The sequence below is a fragment of the Metopolophium dirhodum genome, chromosome 3 (assembly GCF_019925205.1).
Source record: "Metopolophium dirhodum isolate CAU chromosome 3, ASM1992520v1, whole genome shotgun sequence".
Taxonomy (NCBI): Eukaryota; Metazoa; Arthropoda; class Insecta; order Hemiptera; family Aphididae; genus Metopolophium; species Metopolophium dirhodum.
Window position 1 is genome coordinate 40,501,254 of NC_083562.1, and position 25,494 is coordinate 40,526,747.

Sequence of the window (25,494 nt, forward strand, 5' to 3'; positions counted from 1 at the left end):
CTATTACTATTTTATTGGAAAAATCTTACTGATAATATACAGTAGGACGAGTCAAATTTAAACTGCAGGTTTCGTGATAAATCCAAAACAAGTGATGAATTGACTACTGAGCAAATACCTATACTGCAGGTGATGGATATAATGCATGAAGTCTTGAAATCTGCTGCATCTTATGTAATTATGTTATTCATTCCAGGCCATTCCCTCGGTTATTAACCTTGATTCCACACGTGTCATACAGTTTATTTGTTTCCTAATCATTTGAACACCTTCGTCATCTCAGACACGTAGGAACGATTCAATTTTAATGACATCTTATGTTTGGATTCTATTTTGCCGATATTCTAATATCTTAATACCAGTTGTTGACATTTTAAACACTTTATAACGTACCTATGCATTACTTTCCACCAGCTATAAGTGACCTCAGCCACCTTAGTAGGCGATGTGCGAAAATTGAATTTGATGCATGCTTGTACCTGTGATCTGTCCGGATAACCAATAGCAACCAATAATAAATAAATACTAATTTCTACTAATTATTTCTCCTATATAGGCTATAATCAATAGCAACAATTTATAAAAAAAAATTTCCACCGTAAATCTCAAAATCCATGTTTGAACACCTCCCCGGGTTGGGCCTACCGGGTCCAATGTGAATCTTAATTCTTAACCATTCAAGGACCCACCCAAGCACACACAAAAAATGTCATCAAAATCGGTGCCACCATGTAGGATGAGTTTGAATACTTACACACGGACAGAAGTAACAATATATAGGTATATACTATATATCAAGATAAGATAGATAGTTTTTGTGATTTGTATAATGTACTATGTAAGAAATATTTCTATAGTAATTTTAATTCAACACTTAACTAAGTAGAGGTGTTCAATATACTTGCTACTAGTTTTAAGTTAAAATTTGTTTTTTTTTATGTTTCATTATTATGATTATTGTCATGAAATTTCAGAACCCTTACTTAATTAACAAATTGTGGCTATAAGGTATTACGAATAGAATTAAGTACCAGATTAAGAGGAAATTTATCAATATATCATGCATGACTACATGTTATCTTCGTCTTTACAAGTGCGTAACATAGAACATTTGACTTTATTAGTTTTAGTATCGGATGAATTTACCTGTTACTAGACATTTTCTATAGTTTTTTTGGTATTGTGATTTTTTAAAGTGAGTAATGAATATTTTTACATTTTATGATTTTAAGCACATGCCTAACTAGGGTCAAAATTAAATATCAAAAAAAAAATCACTTTCAACAAAGCAAAGAAATTATACTACCTTTGTGTTTAATTATTGGTAAATTCACTCTAATATTAAAACTAACAGAGCCTAAAAAAAATGAGAATTACTGAAAGTAAATTTGCTTGCTGCAAATTGTACTTGTAAGACGGGGACAACACATGCAGAAGAAATGTCCTTTTAAATAGAAGTCTTACTGGTCTTTTGGTACTCAGAAGAAATATTCTAAGCTTGGCAACCTAAAATATCATCTAAAATTAATTTTAAAAATCTCATTTTTGTTTTAATTATCACAATAATAGTACTTTAAGTGTTACAATTATAATAATTCAATCTAAAAAAATATATGTATATTTAATATAATACATAGAAGTTTTATAACAATAATATATTTTACATTTTCATTAAGTTAACAAAAATAAAATAATGATTACGTTGATAAGAAACATTTTAAAATAAAAATTGTTCTTGTGAAAACTGAAATGAATAATAATATTTTATAATTTGAGGTAGTCAATCTGCTACTTATGTAAGCTATAGCTTATTAATCATAAAAAAATATTGTCCCAAATTCCTGAGCACAAAGACTTTGAATTTCAGCTGGAAATAAAAATAAGTTTTTTAAATTTTTGTATCATCTAAATTGAGATAGAAATATATATACTTACAATCTACATCATATAACTTGGTCAACTTTTGATTCAACACTATATAAATTTCTCGCGAATTACATAATCTACCAGCTACCCAATTATCATTAGATGTTTTTATCATAACAGAATAAGTTGGGTGCATACTGAAATAAAATAGATAATGCAATAGATACATACATAATAAATGAGTATTCGATTCATATAATATTTTTTTTTTAATCAGAAACATACGCACCAAGATTGTTGGCTGCTAATATCCACTAACACTCGTAATGCATCCGGACTAAGATTAAATTCAGATGGTCTATTAGTTGTAGCTGCTGTGTTTGAATGCTTAATTGAATTTTTAATAGCTAAATTCATACCATTAAAATATACAAATTTAGCAGGTCTTTCAGTATACAATTTAGAAGCCAATGTCTTTTCAACTGTATTTTTCATCTTTTCTGATAACAAATGTAATTTTGTCCCAAGAAACTGATCTAATGAGTTGTATAAATCTGCCGTTAAAGGATTTTCCACTGAAATTAATTATCACTATCAGAAAATGAATTTGTTACAGCATATATTCATATTTTATGATACTTACTTTTAATAAACATACATACAATTGAGTGATGAGCTCTATACATAACTAGCCTATAGCTTTTGAATGTTTCGTCGTTTTCATCATTTAACCTTAAAATAGGAACCTTACCCAAATCACTAATCCAACTATCTGTTTTAACTGCCCAAACATTTGTTATAAACCTATTCAAAAAGTCACACTAAAGGAGTTAATATTTTAAAATATAACAATAGTCAATACATTAATGAGTTCAATTATTTATACCTTCCAACTAATTGATTAGGCAAACATTGTTGAACTGAATTTCCTTTGACTAAATTGTCTTTCTTTGAAATTTCTGGTAAAACCCACATTAAAATATAGGAATACACAAGTTGAGTTTGACGTTTATTGAGACCACTCCTAAACAAAAGACAAACAATTAAAAAAAAAAAAAAATCAAAACCAATTTACAGAGAGATTTGGAAATTATGCCAAACCATTGTTCCACAATCCACATAAATCATTGCTAATTCAACTTAATCTAAATTAAAATGCATTAAGTACTTTTATTTGTACCTGGAAAAACTGATACTACAACTGGAGCCTGTACAAATATTAAAACTCTATAAATGAGTACACAATTTTGTTATAGCTCTTATTGCCAGACTCCAGGTCTATGTATTTTAAGAAAACTTTAAACATATTAATATTAAAATACTTAGTAATTAATATTGATTTATAAAATGTAAAATTTACAATGGCATACAATCTAATTTTTAAATGATTATGAAATGTAATAAATGTAATACATTACCAAACAAGTGAATCATTATAAAGTAACATTGTAAAATGTACTTGTTGAAAAGTGTTTTCAATAATATTTAGAAAACTCTGCGCGTTCAAATGAATGGCATTGTCTAAGGGAAGAAAACTGATGCCTTGAAACATATCCATAAATGTGTGACTCGATACATCAGTACTCTGTAAATACTAAGAACAAAACACATACATAAATGTTAATAACAAAATTAAACTATATTAAACAGATTTGAATTGCATTAGTATTGATCAATAAATAAACAATATGTAATCAATTGTTATAAAAGCTAACCTTGCTATAAAATTTGTTAAGCATAAGTCTGAGATAATCTGGATCATTATCGTTCATTAGATTAGTCATACTGCCCACAGTCATTTGAAACGTATGATACCAGTGTTTCAAGACAGCCAAATAGATTGGTTCTTGGAGATTATCCGTGCAATATACAGGTTCATCTGGGGACTCTGAAGACTTTTGTTTAGATTTACATTGTGCTGACACAGTCTACTAAACATAATGTACCAATTACTAAGATAATTTTGAAAAAATCTAGATTGAAAAAATTAATTAAAAAAACTAGTAATAATATTACAATAACTATCCAAAAATCTGGCTCTGCATTGAACAACACTTGCAATGATTTTTCAGTACGCAATGATTCACATGACTCAGTTGCATTAAAGTTCCTGTAATATTAGTACATCAATTTAAATATTTACCTAAATAGTAAATAATAATAATACGTATGATAATGAAATGTACTGGCATACCGTGCAAAACAGATTACAGCTTCAATGTGACCGATATTGAGAACTTTTTTGTTCTCATCCTCATGTTCTGGATAATAAAATAATATTTTTTTAGCTCCCTGTAATACAAAAAAAAAAATTAATATACAGCGAAGAATATTACAAGTACTAAGTATTAAGAGGATGTAACACATTTGTTGTATCCGTCTTACAAGTGTGCAGTGGTCGAGACGCTACAGCTACTCCCCCCCAAAATAGTAGCTCGCTACCGCTATTGCTACTTTTTTTTAAATATAGTGCTCTGCTTCTAACGCTATTGTTGAAATGTAGCGTGCAACATTTTCGCTACATTTTTAAAAATGTTCTTATTTAAAACTAGTGTTTGTAGTTTGTATTGATTTGACATTTGGTCACTGGACAGGACCCAGGACAAAAACTTAACTAATACAATAATCATTATCATAATATAAATAAACAAATATAATCATAATTGATTTTTTAATAATCACCAATTAGATTGTAGGTAGCGACAAAATAATGATAATTTTTGCTACGCTAACCGGAAATGTTTAGGGCGCTATAGTATTTTGCTATCTAAGGCATAATGTAGCGATGCAACGTCAATCGCCACAAATAAAGTACTCCCAACCACTGCAAGTGTGTAACAAAACAAATTTATGCTCAGCAGATCTCATTTAGTTTTGTTAGTTTAAAAATTTGAATGAACCGACCTATTATGAAACTTGATGGTAAGAACATTATCTGTGTTTATATGAGAATTTTTTATGATAACTTAGTTTTTAAGTGAGTTATGAGCATTTTTAATTTACTCTGTATTATAAAATACACAATACTTGAAAAAAAAATTGAACTTTCGTAAAAAGCCCACTTACAGATACAAACACAGATAATGTTCTTACCAACAAGTTTCATAATAGGTCGATTCACTCTAATTTTTAAACCAACGATACTAAATGTGATCTGCCGAGTGTAAATTTGCTATGTTGAGCACTTATAAGACAGAAACAACAAATGGATGTGAAGCGTCATCTTAAGCAAACCAATTTTTAATGAGAAAGATGCTTCCTATAATTTATTATAATTATATTATTATTGATCCTAATTACAATTTTGGCTATTAATTAAATTTTAAATTATTAAAACAAAATATTTTTTTGTACTTGAACTTAAACGAGGAAGGTAGCTTTGGACAGCCTAACGTGCCCATTGAAAAATTAGTATTTAATTTTTAAAGACTATTTTGGCAGTAAAAATATGTACACAAACAAACTTACATCGTCCTCGGTATTCGATAATGTAGAGTTAAAAATGTACAAATTCTGTACAGTGACTTCAGTCGGCATTTTTTTTCTCTGATCCGTGTGCCCTCGTTTACATGATACAGAATCGAATATGAATTGGAATTTCGAACACAAACCGATAGCAAGTGTGAATTATTGTAACCGCAATCGTCGTAAATTGTTTTATAGATCAACAACAAAATAAATAATGAAAAATTAAATTACAGCTATGAGTATGACTCTGTAGTCTGTAATGTTGTAAACTGTGGTCTGTGAGCAATCAGTTATCAAAATCAAACAACAAACAGACGATGTGATAACGGTTATCAGAGGCGACCGTCTGAGAAAAACTACCTCCATAGAATCAAGGTGGATCAAAATAAAAAAAAAACATTATTTTATCATGCAAAATACAACACAACACAAAGTGCAATCAAATATGATTATAATATTATTATGATCATTATCAGTGGATGATGTTATGTATTATTATTATTATTTATTTATTTATTAATTAATTATTATTATTAATCGTAGTTACTATATAGTACGTAGTGTACTGCATGACAAAATAGATCTATTTTGTCATGGTGTACAGTGTTATTAGTATATATACATAATATCTATAGGCTATAGGTAAATCACCAAATATCGTTCTAAATTGGTAAGTGTTCCCGAAATGCCTTTCACGACGTACCAAAAACGAACCGAACCTAGGAGTTTATGAATTAGAATTATTTCGTAGGATCTCAATTTTGAATTTCTGTCCTATATAGTTCTATTACGTATCCAGTAATATTGATTGCGTTTTTCTAGACGAGAAAAAAGGTACACGGACTACGATTATTTACGAAAAATAAAAACTTCGGTAAGTACCTAGTTTGAATAATTTGCGTAATGCCATGTAACTATATCAATGGTGGTCAGTAATTGTATATTAAAATTGTTTTTAAATATTTACTATCAATTGTATCAAAGGATAACAGACAATGTTATTACATTGGTCATTCAGTTTTAGAATTAAAATTTTCCAAAATATTTTTAGTATTATTGTATAAATATGAATGTAAATATTATAAAGAATTTCAGCATTTATTTAAAAAATAAATGAAGACTCGGGGGTTAATGGATAAATATTATTTGTTGCAAATACATCCGTTTGTTTGTTTTTTGCTCCAGGCTAGCTGCTATATAGATAGATAGTGTCATAAATTATAGATTTGTACATCATATTGAAATTCGTATTTTGTCATTTTGGTATATCACAATTTCAATATGATGTACAAATCTATAATTTATGATTCTATCTATCTATATAGGTTAGGTATCCTAACAGCCATATGGCTGTCGATACCTATAACATTAGCCATTAGATATCTATCATATAGTTAACAATATTATATCTATATGAATCTTCTTCACCATAAAACCGTTTTTTTTTTTTTTTAATTTTTTCACTGCTACACTATTTAAACTCTGTAACATGTACGCGTGTATGCTACATAAAATAAAATATTTTTTATTTTTATTTCATTTATTTATTTTTATTTAATTTTTAATTTTTTTAATTTAAATTTTGTTCTCTATATGATTTAATTATTTAAGTTTAAAATAATGGGACCCAGGGTTTTCTAAAGTTGTACGGTTACTGGCAAATAATTATTTGATTATAAAACTACCTATATAGTATATATTTGAAGGGTCTTATATTTTTATATTATACTTGTAAGAAGTGATTCCCTAGGCTACCTGGCTACCTGTATATAACATATTATATTACGTGGTACCTGAAGTCATGAATAGTAAACCCAAAATTATAAAAGAAAACTAATAATTTTCAGTTGGCTATTTTTGATCCAATCTTCCATTAATTTTATGACCCTGGTGACCACCGATATTTTTTGGAACCTCACAAATTATATCCAAACTAAAAATGAAGAATTTAATGTACTCGTTAACAAACAAAATTTACAAAAGTAAAATAAGTAGTTTTAATCAAATCAATCAAAATGTATTTACTATTTAATGATGTATTTCCAATAGTAACAATTTTAAATGTAAATACTGAATATGATTGTACAAGAATGAAACAATTTTCAAAAAAATACCTTATCTTTGAACTAATGCAATAATCAACTTGTGTTTACAATAATTGGTAATAACTGTAACAAGTAATATAATAATATAGATTATAAGCAAATGATAAATTACAATTTTAGTATCATAACCTGACATATTGTGCAATTTGAAACTTTTGAACTATTATTAATTTGGAAAAACATTAAATGATCTGAATAAATTATTAAATTATTTAAGGGATGGATTCGGTGACATCAGCACTTGCAAATGTGGCTGCTAATAAAGGTGGTATTTATGGAAGTCTAGTTTATTTACGTTCCGAAATGGCAAAAAAAAATGGAGCATTAAAAGAATTTCAAGAATATGGTGGTGTCAAAATATTGAGCAGATTACTACAACAAGTCAACCCTAAAATAACATCATTAGTTTTAAGCATTCTTGGAGACTACAGTATGAATTCAGAGTGTCGTGAGGAAGTAATTATAATTCCTTTATTAAACAAATAAAAATCACTTTTAGATATAAATATTTATGTATTAACGCATTGTTCTTGCAGTTACTTGATTATGGTGTTCTCAAAGACCTTAGTTTCATAATGAAAAATATAAATGTTGATTCGATTCACTATCGCATATTTAGGTTGATCGCTAATCTAGCTAAATCTGAAGCCCATATTCAGGCCATGTACAAACATAATATTCATAGTATAACTATACAAATATTATCAAATACTGATAGTGATCTTACCAGATATACAGCAATTCGAGCTCTTAGGTAAAACTTGGTTAACTTTGTCATACTTTACCTAAAAAATTTGTTACTTTCAATATTATTTTTAATGATTTAGAAAAATATGGGAAAATTCATCAAAAATTGGTTGTTCAGAAATGTTAAAGTTACGAGCTGTTAAAATAATCTCAGATTCCTTAAAATCAGAATGTAAGGAAATAGTTATGGCTGTTCTACGAGCCCAAACTGCCATTTTGTATCGAGTTTTAGAGTTAAAACATGCAAAAAATAGTTTGGATGCTGTTGTACAGGTAATAATGGTGTATAATTTATAAAAATGATAATCATGAACACTAAAAAAAATGTCTTATTAATTATTATTATAGATTTTAGGAAATAGTGAAGAAAAAAGTATTGATAACATATGTATTTTAGTGAATTTATTACCAGAACAACCATTAGTTTCCAAAATAATATACGCAATGTGTAAAATTCGAGACGCTTTAGGATATTTACATCAATCACGTTTGATCGTGCATATCACTGAAATTTTAAAAAAAGAAGATAACCATTGTAAGTTGCATATAATTTTATAACAACAATCAATATGCTAAATTTAAATTAATTGTTTAGTACTAACATTAAATCGTCAATGCATTTTTACAATAACAAGGATCCTTTATACTTTGTAGCTTAAACATTTACTTGTCTATTTAATGTACCTATACTGTTTTTAATAATACATTTTTTTATTCTAAATTATAGATTTAACATTATCAATGTGTCTTTTATTGCAATGTCCACTCAACCGTATTAGATTTGTTGGTATACAAGACTGGCAAAGCCTATTTTTGGGCTTAATCACCAGTACAAATCATACTTATATTGATATAGCAATTAATACTCTACCACATTTTCAATATTGCAACGTTACAATAAAAGTATGTATCACTCGAATAACTTATTTGTTATTATGATATTTTTAATTTTTAATTTTTTGTCAAGTCATTTTTGTTATCCAATGTATTATTAGTGTGAACAATACGTTGTGAACGTTTTAACATGTATTTAGATGTATTTCTATCATTTGTTTCTCTATTTGAACTAGATATTGATTCCAATTGTTGTGCTATACTAAAAAATCTTGGAGATCTCTTGCCCAATATCTGTTGAGTGTCTGACCTATCTGCTTTTATCTTTTTTAAGTGTTTTTGATATACTGTTTTATCTTGGTTTAGGGCTTCAACAAGAGCAAATGACTCTTGTTCAGTCATGTTAACCAATCTACGATTCATTTTTATCCAATCACTATCCAATATTTGATCAATTGTCCAACGCTTTCTAGGCTCTGGTTGTAAAATATTGTCTATACACAATTTCACATTCTCACTTATTATTTTCTCTACAGAAGGTTGATGTTCCCAATCTCGTTTGACCTTCAAATATTTTAATCGAAAAGAAAAGAAAATTTTAATATATATAAAATATACATGGTATATTATGAGTGATAATATACTTGTTGCTTGTACATTAACTTCATGTTTTTTCTATTGAAAGGCATTTTCTTGTTAAGCATGACATATAATACCACACCAAGTGACCATATGTCAGATGTTTTACCATCATATGGACGTGTAGTCAATATTTCTGGTGGTGCATAACCCAATGAACAACAATAAGTACTACAGTTCAGTCTTTTAGAACTTACAAATTTTGAAAAACCAAAATCTGTTAACTTGACCGTATAATGCTCGGTAATGAGAATATTTTCACATTTTATATCTCGATGTACTATTTCCATTGTGTGTAAATATTGCACCGCTAATGCTACCTGTCTAAACCATATACGAGCTTGTTTTTCTTTTAATGCCCCATGATCGATAATATACTGCAAAAGATCACCTTAGAAATATAGAAACTCATTTTTGTTATTCATGATTTTAATAAACTATATTTTGTACAAAAAAGTCAAATTTAAGAGTGTAAAAAAATAAGAACTGGATACACTAATGAAATGAATGTATTGATGTACTATTAAATTTTAGTGTTGGTTATTGTATCCAGATAGTTTGTCAAAAGAAACTATTCTTGAAAAAAGACAATTCATAAAAATATAATATATATTTATTGGTCTAATCCATAATTCAGAAAATATACAGTGTTCAAATGATACTTATTTTTGGTACATTTTGAAATTTCCTAATTAGTGTTTATATTCAATAGAGAACAATATAAAACGGTTCTTTTATCTTCAAAATATCATAAACTATATAGCCATAGTGGCACCGGCTCGTCATTGTGGTCATGATAAATATATATTGACCTAACTGCTGTATTGTATGGTATTATTGTAATGATATAAGTTAAAAGCATTTATATTTTAGATTCTGAGTGGAGTCTTGATTTTACAATGATGTGTATTTATTTTTTTTGTTTCTGCACACTAAGTAATAGAAAACATGCTTTAATTTTAAGCTTTGAAAGTGGTTTTTGATAGACAATTGGATCTAGTTGGTACTTTTGAGAGGACAAAATGAAAATTCCCAGTGTTCTTCTTTATTATTGAGAATAACAACAACAAAAAAGGCGGGGAAAAGTGGGTCGCTGTGATGGATTGTGTTAAATTTGAATTCAATGATATAATATCATTGTATAAGAAAAACGATTCTGAGCAAAGAATCTCATTCCTAGAAATGTCTAGCCTATGATATTACTAAGTATATTTAATGATATTATTGTGAATAAAGTAATTTATATATAACCCATTTACATAGAACCTTGTTGTAAATTTTCAATCCTTAGATACAAAATTTAAACATTTTATAAATTTTTAACTACAAAATAATTATTAAACTCTAAATACTTATAAAAAGAACTGTGCCTATGTTTTTTTTCATATTTTTCAACTGCTATTGTAACAATATATCAGGAGCCTTGTGTTTAATTTTCAAGCATTAATAACATTTTATTGACAGTCTGAAAGAAAACTAAAAAAATTGAAAACTGACAATGTCTGTAAACAGCTCAAAAAGAGTCAAAATATTTTTAAAATATTATGGTGTATAAAAAATAAAAATATTAACATTCAGTGAAATTTTCATGTATCTACAGTTATTCATTTTAGAATTACAACAAAATAACAAATTCGCTACATGAGAAATCGAGTGAATATCCAACCATGTAGAAATATGAACTACAAACGCTCATAAAAATTTCAATTGATATGCTTGTAGACATTTTTTTTTTTTTTTTGATAAAGATAGACAAACTTATGAGGAATCTTGTGTTACATTTTAAATTCTCAGATTTAAAAAAAAAAATTTGAATTTCATACTCAAAAAAATTTGCACATTTTTGTGATTTTTATGTATTTTGTAACGAATTTCGAACTTTATATGCCTATAAAAATAATTAACTTTTAACTTTTAACTTTTTTTTTAAATAATGAGTGGTTTAACAAGTAGTTATGATTACAGAAAACAATTATACTATATTTATTTATAATGTAAACATTTGTAAGAAAATTATTGATGTCTATTATTTTAAAAACATATTTTTTTTATTCCTTGATTTGATTTTAGTGCAATATATAAAAAAACTTATTTGAAATAAGTAGACAACATATTTTTAATAATGTAAAATACTTTGGAAAAAAGTGTTACTGACTAATTATTTTTGATGAACTATCCTAGATCTGCTTTTATATTGTTACCTATATATTTTAGTTAATTAATAATAATAATGATTTTTGTACCTCTTTCTGCAAATGCCATAAAAACAAATAATACCGCTTTCTTTTGTAAAATACTGTGTGTATATATTATATATGGATGATTAATTTGACGTATAATATCTAGCTCTCGAGGCAAAAACTTAGAAACATAATCCTTGCTCGTCTGTCTTGTGTCAATTATTTTCACTACCAAATTTAATTCGTTATCTTCTTGTATATATTTAACATGGCGTACTTCACCGTAACTTCCATTTGATATATGATCTAATATAATGTATCCGTCAGACTTAAGAATGTTTGTTTTTGATAACTCTTTATTTGATTTTGTAGTTTTATTATTAAATAAAAACATTATTGGTAAAAACAGTTGTAAAAAAATATATTTATTTAAATAATTTAATTTTTAGTGAGGTAAAATAATAATTCTTCCATAGTAATAGAATATAAGAATGATAATAATATTTATTAGCCAAGGCGGTAATTACAATAATAATATAGTATGCTATAATTTACATTAATATTTGTTTAATTGCAGAAAATGGTAGAAAAAGGTTTGATTCCTATGTTGATCAAGCTTTTATCTTTGTACATAAAAACAAATAAAATGCCTCATATGTGTCCATTGGAGATGAAAGCTAAATCATTAGATTCTTCGACATTTGTTAACTGTGCCTCTCCAACAACTACGTATGATCATGATGCAAGCCCTATTTGGACACCGCCTAAAGATGATAACATAGCCACAGATTCGCATTCTCCATATTATTCCCCAGTTTGTGAATCTTTTGATATTGAGTCTGTGAACGCAGACGATTCAAAATCTGATGTCAGTGACTTTGAAGAAAAGGTCAAATAAAATTCACAATACTTCCACTAAACAACTATTATCAATATAACTTATTTTAATATCTAATATAAATGTATAAATCACATTTTAGGACGATGAAATTATAGAACATTCATCTCCAGATGAAATTGTAGAACATTCATCTCTAGAAGATACAACAGTGTGTAAAATAATACAGTTCCTAACACATGTAATGTACATAGAAAAAGTTGTGTTATTAATGGCTGATAAAAATGTGTGGGAGACAATTTTAGATTATATGCAATATATTGAAAATGGACATAACAATTCAAACGCATTAAAGATATTAGAGTTTATTACTCGGTACGTTTTTCTTTTTTGTTCAGTTTCACAATAAATTATTACATTGTATGTTTTTATTTTATAGTGAAGTTCTGAACTTAAATAGCATTCTCACTGAAGAGTTAATTTTAACAACACATCGAAGGCTATGTAGACCTATTCACGAACTCGAGTTGTGCAAGTATTGTATGATCCGAAACAAATTGGGTATGAAAATCACCAAAAATACTCAATCATTTTCATCAAAGTTTGGAGAAGGTATGATGACTGGTATAATGGATGAACCAGATACACCAGATGCTAAACTAAAACTTAAAATATTAGTGTCTGTTCATATCCCTCTTGTCATTCAAAGGTAAGTTGTATGTTATAGTTTTATCACCAACAATTTTTATATTATAAATAATGAACTATAATGACTACGGATAAGACCATTGATTACAAATTTAATGGTTTAGAATTTTGATACGTTTAAAATAAATTAGAAAATTCTAAAAAGCGTAATTTGAAGATGAATATAGATTAACCATTACAAATTTACAAAAACTTTTTACAAATTAGTTTTTTCTATACTCTATATTTCTATTCAAATTTTAAAAACACCTGGATGAAACCAGGTTTTGGTTAGGTAACACTCACCTGTTGCCCATTTAGCCTACTAAGTGCTTTTTATAGTATCATAGTTTCTAGATATTGAGCATAAATTGTACTTAGAGGTAATTTTTTAATTTTTCAATTTCTTAATTGTTTTCATTAAAACAGAAAAAATTGATGGCAGATATATTTAATGAAGTGTCAATTTATTTTAAATACACAATTTATTGAAAATCATTAAATAGTGGTAGTTTGAAAAATAAGCACTGAGAACATATAAAGAACATATAAAAATATTGAATTATCTGTTAATGCATTTATGTATTATAATAATTACCTACTTATAAGCATTGTTAAAAATGATTTTTTGTTGGTTATACAATGAGAAAAAAAAAATTTTTGTGGAATAGGTACTTAACGATTAATTGAGCATCATCCATATAAAAAGTATTTATTATCAATAGTGGATTTTAGTTAGAAATGATAGTCAGCAAACACATAAGAAGTGCCTCTTGTCGAGCTTATCCATGAGCCCCTGACATACCTATCTATAACAAACTCTTTTCGCTGTAATTTAGGTAATCCCTAGAACAAAATATAGGGAGTTTCATCGGTATTTCCCTAATAAACAACTGTTAACTTTGCCAACGTTCATTATTAAAGTTAGAAACTTACTGTACTAAAAGTCCTTAAAATATGCAACTAAAATTGATTTTATTAATAAAAAAAAACCATAGTATATATATAAAAATGTTAAAACATCAAAAATAATTAATAATTTATGAATTAATAATTACTTAACCTCATCTAACTCAGATATTTCTAATGATTATACGACTGAATATTTATTATTTTAGGCATATTTAAACAAAATACAACAATGTAGTTGAAAATAAAAATTATGTTGGTAGTCAAATAAGTAGTTAAAATTTCCTAGTAATACGATTCCATACTTCATATTCCGATACAAAATAATGATCACCACGATACATGAACGTCCGGAACACATACTGATGTTTAATTATTTGTACAATGTAGAATCTATATCTCATTAAGTTTCTAATTGTCAATAGCAATGTTGTTTATTAGTTGACAAAGATACTTTTTAAGTAAAGATAATTTATTTTGGGAATTTCGTTTCCCAAAATGATGTCCAAACACAACATTGACCGACAATACTAAATTATAAATTATAAAAATAATTAAATGCAAAAAATTCACTAATATGCTAACAAATTTTTCAAATATACCATTTTCCAAAAACAATTTACTTGACAAAATAATCAAAATTATACATAGTCAAATGTTGTATTATTAAATATATTTCACAAAAAATGTATATCTTACCCAAAGTCTAAAATAATATATGAACACCACAAACTGCGAGAAATCCTGAACACTATTCCATAATAAATAAATTGAAAATTACATAAACAACTTCGGCTAATAGCTCTACTGGTAATTGGTATAATATTATATTTTTTGAGATATTCTTATTTTTTTTTTAATCTTATTCAACTATTACGTGGTCGCCAGGAACTATATTTTTTCATTTACCTTGTACCATGTACCATATTGAATCTATATAAAATATTTTTATACTATAAATCATAGATTATTGTATACTAATTACTTATATCTTCTTTCATCAACAAACTTTATTTAAATCAATTGATCAATATAATTGTATTTTTCAGCAATCCCAAACTATTGATTCTACTGTTATCTCGTTACAAAGTATATTACATGTTGTGTAATATAATTAAAGATGACCAAAATCCATCATTTGATGATGCTATTGGAGCTTTAATAGCTTTATTTGATAAAGTAAAAATTACTTTTAAAAAATCAGAAATACAATATTGTCAAACCCGAGATTGCAATAAAAGTATTGTACAAAAAGAAACTACTGTAACAATAGAGATGGATGATGGTGTATTAATAAATGCAAATAAATCCTTATTATCGTTAAAATCTCCAATGTTTGAGGCCATGTTTCGATGCGGAGGTTTTAAGGAAGCATACCAAAATACTGTACGTTTAAATGATGTAAGTTCTGATTGTATCAAATCATTTTTACTTCTACTTGAAGTATATTGTGATTGTCTTTTGCCCGAAAATATCAATGTTCTCTTAGAATTAATAACAATCACAGATCAATACATGTCAAATGAATTATCTGAAAAAATTATTGTGTTTATGATAAACTCTATTTCGGTTGATAATTGTGATATAATTTATGGATGGGCAAAAGATTTTGGTCATCAGTTAAGACTCGGAGCTAATGTGGATTTAGATGTTGTCAAATATTTATTTACTTCAAATTCAAGATTCCCTGACCGTGTAAAAAGTATCAAAAAAATCAGTAGAAGTAGTTACGGAAAACTTTTTATTGAAGATTTAACAACCTTAATAAAACGTGGATTGTCGAGTATAATAACTTTTGATGATAAAACATCATTATTTTATCTGAACAAATTACATAGTGGACTAGATTAATCTAGTAACATGAGTACATGATTAAATAGTGTACAGTGCTCACTAATTAAAAATTGTGTGATTATGAAATCACCATTTTTCGACCGCATTAAATTAGTACAATTAGTGGGACACTATATACCTATTAAATATAATATACTATATTGTATGATATTTATGTTTTGTGATTTTTTTTTCATATTAGTTTTATCGTTGTAAAATATTAATAAAGACTAATTATGGTCAAAACATAATTACTTAATACTGATTTTTTATTGTTAATGTCCTTAATGAATACATTTTATTCAAACAACATCTATTCATACTGTTAATGTCTAATGCTAGGATATGATAACTCCCTTGACTACAACATAAACAATGAGGAAACAAATTATTATTTTCTGTTGAATGTATATTTGATGTTGTTTGGTTATCGTTAACATGTAATATCCGACTGTTATCTGAAATCAGGTGAATCCAAGTTAAGCTAAAAGTATTGTATTTTGTATAATAACACGAGAAAATTTACCATTTGATTCCACATCCATTAGGTCCGTTTTTAGATTGTCATGTTTATTTTTCATTGAGTTCTTGTACATTTTTATTGCTTCTTCATAATTTGGAGGCGCCTCGTAATCTGGTGGTGGTTCATATGCTGGTGGCTCGTCAATTAAATAATTTGAATTCACCCTTCCTATTTCTGAAGTCAGACTGTTGTCTTCTAATTGAATTCCTTCCACTTAAAAACACAATGATGGTTTAACTTCATGTTAAAATGTAATAATGTTATATTAATTGTACTCACAAAGTAGCTGACTGATGGATATAAGTCGATTTTGAAAATCTGTCTGAATGTGGTAACTTGTAGCAATTTTATATACTACCATTAGAACTATTATGAAAAATATTATGAAACCTGCAATGACAAAAATAAGTATAGATAAAGGTACATGTTATGGGTACGATTCACATTAGTTAAGTACAATAAAAAACTTTTATTATCCATCATAGCTTTTAAACCTTTAACCTTGTTAGTGTTCTATCTCTTCAGTGGTAATCGGTCAAAGAGTTAATTTGAAAAAGTAGACAAAAACCCCGTAACACATTTTTATTGTCAGACAAAAAATCCGAAAATAGAAAATATTCTATTCAATTTGCATTTATAATTATATTAATAATTAATAATACATATAATATATTATACCTATTCATTTAAAAAATGTTATTAATTTTCTTATTCAATGTTAATAATATGTTGTATTTGATTTACTTGCCTTATACTTATTATTCAAAATAATGGTCAATATATAAGTTAAAAAATATATAAGAAAAAATCAGACTTGGGTAAAATACTTTATGATAATAATATTCCTAAATATTTGGAATACTTCACAAAAATTAAATATTACATTTAAAATGTAATGTTAAATGGTACATTTAACGGACAACAAAGTGAACTGGATCAGCTAGTATATTATATAATTATATTAATGAAAATGTAATAAAATATTTTAGTATGTCGGACTATCGGACTTTTTATCTGAAAATAAAAAAATGCATGGACATTTTGCCCAACTTTTTAAAACGAACTTTTCATACGGGATTCCATTTCAAATCTTATTTGAATAAACAGTAATTAATTTCCAGTTGAAAGTTTATATTTGATATTTAAATATACCTACATTCTACAGGGCTATCAAAAGTATAGCCACATATTATGACTGAGAGTAAATAAATAGATATTATATCAACAGATTATAAAATCGAGGTAATTTATCCTTAATATAAATTGGTTAGGTTAACCTAACCGTGAAACATCGAACACATAAGATGTCATGAGATATATCATTATAACATTATGACTGTAGAATAGATCTTCTATATATTATTATCATGTATTGAACAGTTGAATGTAACATTGTAACCTAATATATTTTCTTAAGAGAATGTCATCGCACCATTTGTTTTCTCACTTGCATTTTTTTTGTTTATTTTGAAAGTCGAATACAAAGTCAAATAACAATAAAATATAAAATCGATGTGTCATTCCCTCAAAAATATTATTTTCTATCTTTTTTGTAATGGGGGATTTTACCCTAAGATTACTCAAAAACATAGAAAAAATGATTCTGCGTTAATGCGTTTTGTCTATGTTGCGCGTGGTACAGAGAGAGAAAACAAATAGTGCGCTGACATCCTCTTAAAGTATAGCCTCGAACCCGTCAGATAGGAAATTATTTATCTCTAATGTTTGGTTTCGTGACCCAGTTTGGCCGGGCTGTACCGGACCGGTTTTGAATACAATACGTCCCGTTGTCCCAGAATCGAACTTCAATCATTTATGTTAGCAATTTGTCATTTTGTATTTTAATGAACATTTCTAGTAGTTATAGCCAGGTACAAGGCCGGATTGGAAAATCTCAGTGGGCCGCTTAAAGTTTGGGCCGGTCGTGTGAGTGAAATGAGTGAAAATAAATTCATGTTTAAAATACGATTGGCCACGTATAAGCTCGTAATAATTATAGACGTAATTTTGGCTCACGGAATATGTAAATGGGCCGCTTATAGAAGTGAAAATCTCGATGGGCCGATACATACCAATCCGGTCCTGGCCAGGTAGGTAAAATAGAAAACATTATTGTTTTGATAAATGGTATTTATCAATTTTAAAATTATTTTCCGGCTCGGTGACGAGGACGACAATCATTACTGAATGATAGGTATCTATAACCTATGTTCGTCGTTTTCCTGCATCTCCTAGAAAATTTTTGTTATCCATTGTCGCTAATTAATAATTTCCTCGGTTATTCACTTCGATTTGTAACGGTGAGTTAGTTATTTCCTTACCAACGTGTGAATGCTGACCGTTGTGAGTGGTATTCTAGTAGGTAATAAATTTTAAAAAATAGTGTGTAAAACTGATTGATTGGGGAGGACTGGTATATTAAATTTTAAGGAAAAAATACAAATTTTTGTCCCGGTTTAAGTAGGTAAAATAAAATATGGCAACTCATTAATTTAATAAGTGAAATTTATTTATGATTGTTCATTAAAATTTGTAAATTGTACAACTTTTCATTTTAAGAGGGACATTTTATTCTAGTCGCATTGTAGTTAAATAACGCCAGAAAAATACCTACTCAATAATGTGTACTATTTAGATTTTAGATCAGTCATCACCGACTGGTTAATAGTTCACAAACTACGGTACAGTTGGTTTTAAAAATAAAATAGTTCAAGTTTTTACGGCACATCCTTTGGGAAACACTGTTTTAGACTTTAACACAAATTATAAAAATAAATTTTTTTAAATCAGAGATATTATTGGGACTTTGGTACCTACATATAAAGTTTTCATCATTCAAATAAAGAAAAAAAAAGATACAAATCTAACTATTTTGGTAATGTAGGTAATGAAAGATACTTGTATGTTATTTAAAGTTTACATAAGTATATTCTTAACTAAGTAGACTTACCTACCTAATATTTAGTTTTAACTATTTAATTATTGTAATATTATGACAATTTGATGAAAATTTTAATTTATTGTATTAGATGTTTTAATTTGATTTGAGCTTATACCCCCTTGCTTAATATTTCTGCGGGTTCCCTGTTGTCTGTTATTATTAGCTATTAGGTACCTACATGACTACATATAGAATGTAGGTACCAAATATTTATTATATATGCTACTATTGCTACTCACCAATAAAACATCCCAAAAGGATATGATATCTTTTTGAATATAAAGTGTTGTTCGGGAAATAATAGTTTGACTTGTATGCATACCAACTCTTGTCCATGTAATCCGATTGAGTGTCTACAAAATAAAAAAAAACATTAGACTCTTGTCCTTATTGGTACCTATATCATTATAACAATATATTATAATATCATGTCTTCTGCAATAGCTGCATCGGGAGACAGATAGCGTAAGGCACACCCATAGGCGGAGATGGGGGTTTACGGGGACTTAGCCCCTCAAAAGTCCATCAAGCCCCCTCCTTTATTAGCTGTGTGGAATCGACCCCCCCCCCCCCCACCCCACTCACATTCATGTTAATAATGTTAGCACCCTCCGAAATGTTAATGGATTTCCACCTATGGGCACACCTCTCCAAACATGTATATTAACCCACTCAATCAGCTTTCGGTTAAAGAATATTTTATTTTTGGTTCAGTCTTCTGTATAGCCAAGAGTAAAAGTAAAAACTAAAAGCTTATGGTAGGTACTTAATTTAATTTGTGGAAGGTACCTACTAGGTAGTACCTATTCAGAATATACACTAGGCAGAGGAACTAAAACACGTCAAGCTCGCGAATGTACCCCATACTACACCCCATCATCATCACCCTCCCATTTCGTAAACTAGTGTTATAGGTAGGTACTGTTATTCTGAATAGACTAGTGTGTAGTTTTTTCTAACTACTTTCCCGAATTACCTTCTCTTATAGCTTTTACTTTTTAGTCTTGGATAGAGAAAATCCGTGGACGTCGTGTCAATAAGCCAATAATAGTTAATAGTTCTACCTATTTATAGTTTAAGAGACGTGCACGGTACACACAAACAGAACAAAAGTAGGTATAATAAATATACAAATAACAAGTAACAATAACGTAAAATTATATATTATACGTACCATGGGCTTCAAAACAATGGTGAGATTCGTCACTGTTGTCACCGCAATGGTCAAAACCATCACATTCTAATCTGCTCGGTATGCAGCGTCCATTTGTACAAGCGAATTCATTTGCAACACTGCATGCCCCTTAATTTTTTATTTAATTTCGGTAAACGCACTCAACTTATTATAATATACATGTAAGTATACTGCTAGGTGGCTATATTAACATTACCTAAATACCCAAAATGTATTAATGTCTTAGATTCTGAGCGGAGCGTTTTACAATGGTGTATATTTTATTTTTATTTTTTTTTTATATCCTGTATACAAAATGTTTACCAGAAGAAGTGCTTCGATTTCCACATATAGTATCTTATATTTTAGAAAATTGGATCAAGTTGGTACTTTAAAGATGTCATTTTTTGATTTTCTTAACAGTTATTTAACGCCACGAGAAAAACTACCGACAAATTACGAAAAACCGCTAAAAAAAAATGTTTATTTTTAACGTTTTGAGTATCACTATAGAAACGAATAAAAAATAATAATATTATAATATTAATTCAACTTACAGGCTATAATTAATAATAATATAAAATATCCAGACTGACAAACCGTCTCCGCTCAGAATCGTTTTTCTTATACAATGATATTATATCATTGAATTCAAGTTTAATATAATCCATTATACAATGACCCACTTGTAATCTACTGTACAGCAGAGCGACATCCACTTACCCACTTCTTTAAAATATTTTATTTAATGATATTTTTCTGGGATTTTTGATGCAGGTACTTTAGAGTATAGGTACCAAATCCAAATTTCGAATGAATAGATTATTAGTTAAGTAAGACACCTAAAAGTACTTAAAGTTTTAATAATACAAGTGAATGGAGTGAGTGGATTTTTATAGAATACCAGCTACTTATGCAATTAAACCATGTAAAGTTAAAAAATGCAGCTAGAAAAAAAGAGGTTAGAAATACATACCGCTTAACATTTTTATTATTTGAATTTGAAATACATCTTGAATACAGAATACTACATTACCTAGTACCTACCTGGCTACCTAGGTTAATATTAAATATGCGTAATTCCAAATTTCAGTAGATAATTTAACTGGATAGATAAAACTAGGTACCTATATTATAGTTATATATTATATATTAAGTACCTAAGACCTAAGTAACTAACTACAAACTACCCAGAAGGCTAGAACCCTATAGGTAATAAAGTATATTATAATAGTTTAACCTATATTCTAGGATAGTAGGATATAATATTGTTTTAAAATTAATTTTTTGTTAGTCAGACATTATACAGTGACCCAGATTGGGTTTGACCAACCCTTTCAAATATGTAGTCGGATCGGTCAGGGGCACTGATGGGCAGCAAGAGCACACCCTGCTGCCACTGTACGCACGCATATATGGGCGATACATTATAAAGGTATATAGTATATATTATCAGTGGCGTGACACTGTGTACGTTATATTTAACAGATATTGTGTGTAGTTACTAGACTGAGCAAAGGCTGAGTAGGCGATTTCTAGCCGAGAACTGGAATTGAAAGTTCCCGTCAGTCTGACATAATAGCCGACTTCGATAGCTACGTCTAAGTCCGTACAACGGGATCCGTTAAACCATTGCAATAAACGCCCGTTGGAGGTGCGCCCTTCTCTGATGACCAAATTGCTCTCGACTATAAAGGTACATGTAAAAACGTAATATCGTGGCTTATTATTATTGAACTGAAATTAATCTCCTGAACACAAACCAAAAAATAATAATATAATATGCGTATACCAGTGACGTAGACGGGAATTTTGTATGGCGGTACATATAATTGATATTTATCATTTAAAAATAAAAACTGTAATAGATATATTATACGTCTTATATGAGACATTTGTGATATTATTTACTCCATTAAAAAATTTTTAAGTGCATGCGGGATTTTTTGAACACTATAAAAGTCTAAACCTACGTCTCTACTATCTGCTATACCTATGTGTACGCATATTAATATTTATTATCATACTATACACTCAATCTAATTTACGTGCTTACCTAGATGTTTCAACGTTATGACTTTCATATAAAGATGCTGTGACTTCAGATTATAATGTTTGTGCGATATTCGAAATAACCATATACAGTCAAACTGCACATCTGGTTCGAACTCTTCGACCATTTGCATCATTGTAATAGCTCCACCTTTATTTTCCACGAATCCACCACAATCTTAATAATATTATATCAATAGGTTATAATATATAAATTATAAACTTAACATTCAAATACTGTATACGAATCGTATTCTGTAGTCACTTACTCGTATTTGGTTTTAAAATAGAACTCTTGACGTTTCCTGATAGGTATAAAACACATAAAACAATTATTTACAAAAATTATAATATAAATCACAGGTCTATAAATAGGTAGGTAAAAAAATATGAAAAATAAATATTTTTTGTGTAGGTTGGCGTATATACTTATCCAGGGTATCGAATTATTTTAACAATAACTATACCTATAATAGCCTATAGGCAGAAAGTAATTTAATAAAAAAAATTCCGAAGTGTGGAAATGCGCAAACTTGCGGCCTGAAAAAGTGGAAACACTAAGTCCGACCGAAACATTCTGATTGTTCTTAACTCATTAAAATATAAAGGTTTCCAAAAAAACATTTCAAAACCTATAACCGCATTTATGCCACAAAATAGTAGTTATACCTTACATTTTAAGAAATAACCTTTTTTGGGAAGCGGCCAATTATGTTGTCCCGGGGTGCAAAATGTTCAAATACGGCCCTGAGGACGGTGACATATCACAATAATATATATACGATATTTTTGGCAACAGGGGTAATTACTGAATCTATGGTATACTGGAATTCTCAAATATACTGGATACCAATGTAACTCACTAGTCACTAGGTACCCGTATAGTGTATACCGAAAATACTGCCAGCCCTAACTATATTATAATACCTATGCGTTTGTGTCTATTGTTCTATAGTCTATACGTGTATAAATTAAACATGTACCTGGGTTTAATTTCTATTTTTGACTGTGATTAATATTATAAATGACAAACAAATATAGGCGTAATTCGCACAAATAAAAATACTATACTAACCTCTGACGAAGGAATATTGTGCCTTGTACCCAATCGAAGATCCAGCATTAGCAAAGAATTTAATATACAACACTGGCCCAGAAGATATAATCACTGGTGGTCTGAATGTTATACCTCCAACTATTCCTAATCTCTTTCTATTCGAATCGTAAAACTAAACGTATAGATATAATTAAAACAAAATACTACATTATAATCAATAATCAATGGTTTTATGTAGGTACCGCGTAAAATGACAGTATATAGGTACTTATTAAAGTTTAAATGCTAATCTGAGATTATAATCGTTTACGACATGGTAATGAAAGTATTATTATTTAACATTTACTTACCTCAACAATTGACTCTTCGGAAATTTGAAAATCCACGAAAATTAAATGTATCAGACACTCGTTATATGCCTTACAATTGATCACCTGTTCGAATGTCAAATCGTCTGGATAAGACATCGGAAAGAATGGCGTACTAATGTATCCACCGAATAAAATATCTGCCAAGTTGAATTCTGGTTTTATTTCCGCCAACTGAATATTTCCTACGATAGGATATATTATTTAATAATTTACACGTTTGATATACCTACCTACGTTTGTTAGGTAATAATAAACTATTTAATACATAATAGTAAATAATTTATGATTGAATGTAGGTAAACTATACTCACTGGTAATCAAGTACTCAGCTGTAAATGCGTGATTACGATACGGATGTCCGTTGATAAAATTTAAATTTACTTGACTGGTTAAAGACTTGTAATGAATTGACGAATTTTTCGACGTGCCGTTGACACATTTTAAAGACCGTGTCGAATATGGTGGTTCGAAGATGCATATGGAATTACAAACAAGATCCGTTTCACTTGAATTATTATCAGTACACGGAAAATCCACGTCTTTAAAACGTAAGTTGATCATACACGATGGACATGAGATAATGCGCAAAGAACATTGTTTGTAAAAACTTTCCTGAAACAGTATAAATAGGAATATTTATTCGAAATTATAAACACATTAAAAAATTGTTTATGTATGTATAGTAATATCGATTTACATTCAACTTTGGGCGAAAAATATCGTTTTTAGCAAAAATGATTCCTCGAGATCCAATTGCAGTATAAACTGTTTTTTTATTGAATGGCCTACAGATGTCATACCGTTTGATAGTTAAGGAGAAATCGATAGATTGAAATATCGTCATCAATAAATAAACTGAAATTTACAAAAATAATTTTCAAAATATACATAGGTACGAAAATTGAAGCTCTTTCCCGCTCATTGAGAGGGACGAGACGCTCATATTACATGGTGTGTACGAGTATATGGCATATTTATTCAACAAGGGGGGATACATTTTTATATATTTCATTATAGTTAATTAAGTATTAATTATGAAAATAATGTATAATATCATATACTTAAATTTATAATAAAATTGTACCTACCTATGTACACCAACTGATCCATCCCAGTCAACGTGGGCGTTATTCTAGGTACCTATGACAGTACGACCTACCTTTAGTCATATTATATTTAACAATGCAACTAAACAAACTGACACGTAGATAATAATACACTGTATTAACCTAACAGATAGTATAGGGCTTCGACGACGTATTGTTATTAT

The 25,494-nt window shown here is 28.4% G+C and overlaps 4 protein-coding genes and 1 long non-coding RNA gene across 8 annotated transcripts; 2 read left to right on the top strand and 3 right to left on the bottom strand.

The window, feature by feature from the left end:
- Positions 1 to 1,595: 1,595 nt before the first annotated feature.
- Positions 1,596 to 5,605, bottom strand: LOC132941056 (vacuolar fusion protein CCZ1 homolog). Its single transcript, XM_061008909.1, has 10 exons — positions 5,335 to 5,605; positions 4,061 to 4,158; positions 3,883 to 3,976; positions 3,582 to 3,794; positions 3,285 to 3,460; positions 2,753 to 2,890; positions 2,510 to 2,670; positions 2,156 to 2,441; positions 1,936 to 2,063; positions 1,596 to 1,867 (listed from the first exon to the last, which is right to left on the bottom strand). Exons 1-10 carry the CDS (start codon positions 5,401 to 5,403, stop codon positions 1,812 to 1,814), a joined length of 1,419 nt encoding a protein of 472 aa, XP_060864892.1. The 5' UTR covers positions 5,404 to 5,605; the 3' UTR covers positions 1,596 to 1,811.
- A 201-nt stretch (positions 5,606 to 5,806) lies between these two features.
- LOC132940866 (uncharacterized) lies at positions 5,807 to 16,365 on the top strand. Of its 3 annotated transcripts, none has more exons than XM_061008663.1 (11): positions 5,807 to 6,004; positions 6,117 to 6,208; positions 7,657 to 7,895; positions 7,976 to 8,193; positions 8,267 to 8,459; positions 8,535 to 8,721; positions 8,914 to 9,089; positions 12,417 to 12,728; positions 12,820 to 13,052; positions 13,117 to 13,386; positions 15,323 to 16,365. In XM_061008663.1, exons 3-11 carry the CDS (start codon positions 7,659 to 7,661, stop codon positions 16,122 to 16,124), a joined length of 2,628 nt encoding a protein of 875 aa, XP_060864646.1. In that variant the 5' UTR covers positions 5,807 to 6,004; positions 6,117 to 6,208; positions 7,657 to 7,658; the 3' UTR covers positions 16,125 to 16,365. The 3 variants fall into 3 exon arrangements, with proteins under 3 accessions (XP_060864646.1, XP_060864645.1, XP_060864644.1); XM_061008662.1 differs by having other exon boundaries at positions 6,157 to 6,208; XM_061008661.1 differs by having other exon boundaries at positions 5,807 to 6,208.
- Positions 9,138 to 12,233, bottom strand: LOC132940868 (testis-specific serine/threonine-protein kinase 2-like). The gene is made up of 3 exons (XM_061008666.1): positions 11,903 to 12,233; positions 9,665 to 10,050; positions 9,138 to 9,584 (listed from the first exon to the last, which is right to left on the bottom strand). Exons 1-3 carry the CDS (start codon positions 12,231 to 12,233, stop codon positions 9,138 to 9,140), a joined length of 1,164 nt encoding a protein of 387 aa, XP_060864649.1.
- LOC132940867 (uncharacterized) lies at positions 16,339 to 25,432 on the bottom strand. Of its 2 annotated transcripts, XM_061008664.1 has the most exons (13): positions 25,313 to 25,432; positions 24,922 to 25,079; positions 24,536 to 24,836; positions 24,204 to 24,406; positions 23,872 to 24,025; positions 23,066 to 23,101; positions 22,801 to 22,974; positions 22,250 to 22,432; positions 20,745 to 20,873; positions 19,810 to 19,923; positions 16,909 to 17,019; positions 16,633 to 16,842; positions 16,339 to 16,564 (listed from the first exon to the last, which is right to left on the bottom strand). In XM_061008664.1, exons 1-13 carry the CDS (start codon positions 25,332 to 25,334, stop codon positions 16,362 to 16,364), a joined length of 1,998 nt encoding a protein of 665 aa, XP_060864647.1. In that variant the 5' UTR covers positions 25,335 to 25,432; the 3' UTR covers positions 16,339 to 16,361. The 2 variants fall into 2 exon arrangements, with proteins under 2 accessions (XP_060864647.1, XP_060864648.1); XM_061008665.1 differs by lacking the exon at positions 24,922 to 25,079 and having other exon boundaries at positions 25,313 to 25,399.
- Positions 21,459 to 24,830, top strand: LOC132940869 (uncharacterized). Its single transcript, XR_009664106.1, has 3 exons — positions 21,459 to 22,179; positions 22,246 to 22,440; positions 24,521 to 24,830. It is a non-coding gene; the product is annotated as an uncharacterized LOC132940869 (long non-coding RNA).
- Positions 25,433 to 25,494: the final 62 nt, after the last annotated feature.

Excerpts from the sequence above, each read along its gene's own strand:
- LOC132941056 (XM_061008909.1), bottom strand. The coding sequence starts at position 5,403 with ATGCCGACTGAAGTCACTGTACAGAATTTGTACATTTTTAACTCTACA. Across the intron at positions 4,159-5,334 it reads TATCGAATACCGAGGACGAT|GGAGCTAAAAAAATATTATT; the intron begins GTAAGTTTGTTT and ends TTTGTATTACAG. Across the intron at positions 2,671-2,752 it reads CCTAATCAATTAGTTGGAAG|GTTTATAACAAATGTTTGGG; the intron begins GTATAAATAATT and ends CTTTTTGAATAG.
- LOC132940866 (XM_061008661.1), top strand. The coding sequence starts at position 7,659 with ATGGATTCGGTGACATCAGCACTTGCAAATGTGGCTGCTAATAAAGGT. Across the intron at positions 12,729-12,819 it reads TCAGTGACTTTGAAGAAAAG|GACGATGAAATTATAGAACA; the intron begins GTCAAATAAAAT and ends ATCACATTTTAG. Across the intron at positions 13,387-15,322 it reads ATCCCTCTTGTCATTCAAAG|CAATCCCAAACTATTGATTC; the intron begins GTAAGTTGTATG and ends TGTATTTTTCAG.
- LOC132940868 (XM_061008666.1), bottom strand. The coding sequence starts at position 12,233 with ATGTTTTTATTTAATAATAAAACTACAAAATCAAATAAAGAGTTATCA. Across the intron at positions 10,051-11,902 it reads TATGGCATTTGCAGAAAGAG|GTGATCTTTTGCAGTATATT; the intron begins GTACAAAAATCA and ends TATATTTCTAAG. Across the intron at positions 9,585-9,664 it reads AGTTAATGTACAAGCAACAA|GTCAAACGAGATTGGGAACA; the intron begins GTATATTATCAC and ends AAATATTTGAAG.
- LOC132940867 (XM_061008664.1), bottom strand. The coding sequence starts at position 25,334 with ATGGATCAGTTGGTGTACATAG. Across the intron at positions 20,874-22,249 it reads CTCAGCCTTTGCTCAGTCTA|GGGCATGCAGTGTTGCAAAT; the intron begins GTAACTACACAC and ends TAAAAAATTAAG. Across the intron at positions 16,843-16,908 it reads ATCCATCAGTCAGCTACTTT|TGGAAGGAATTCAATTAGAA; the intron begins GTGAGTACAATT and ends TGTGTTTTTAAG.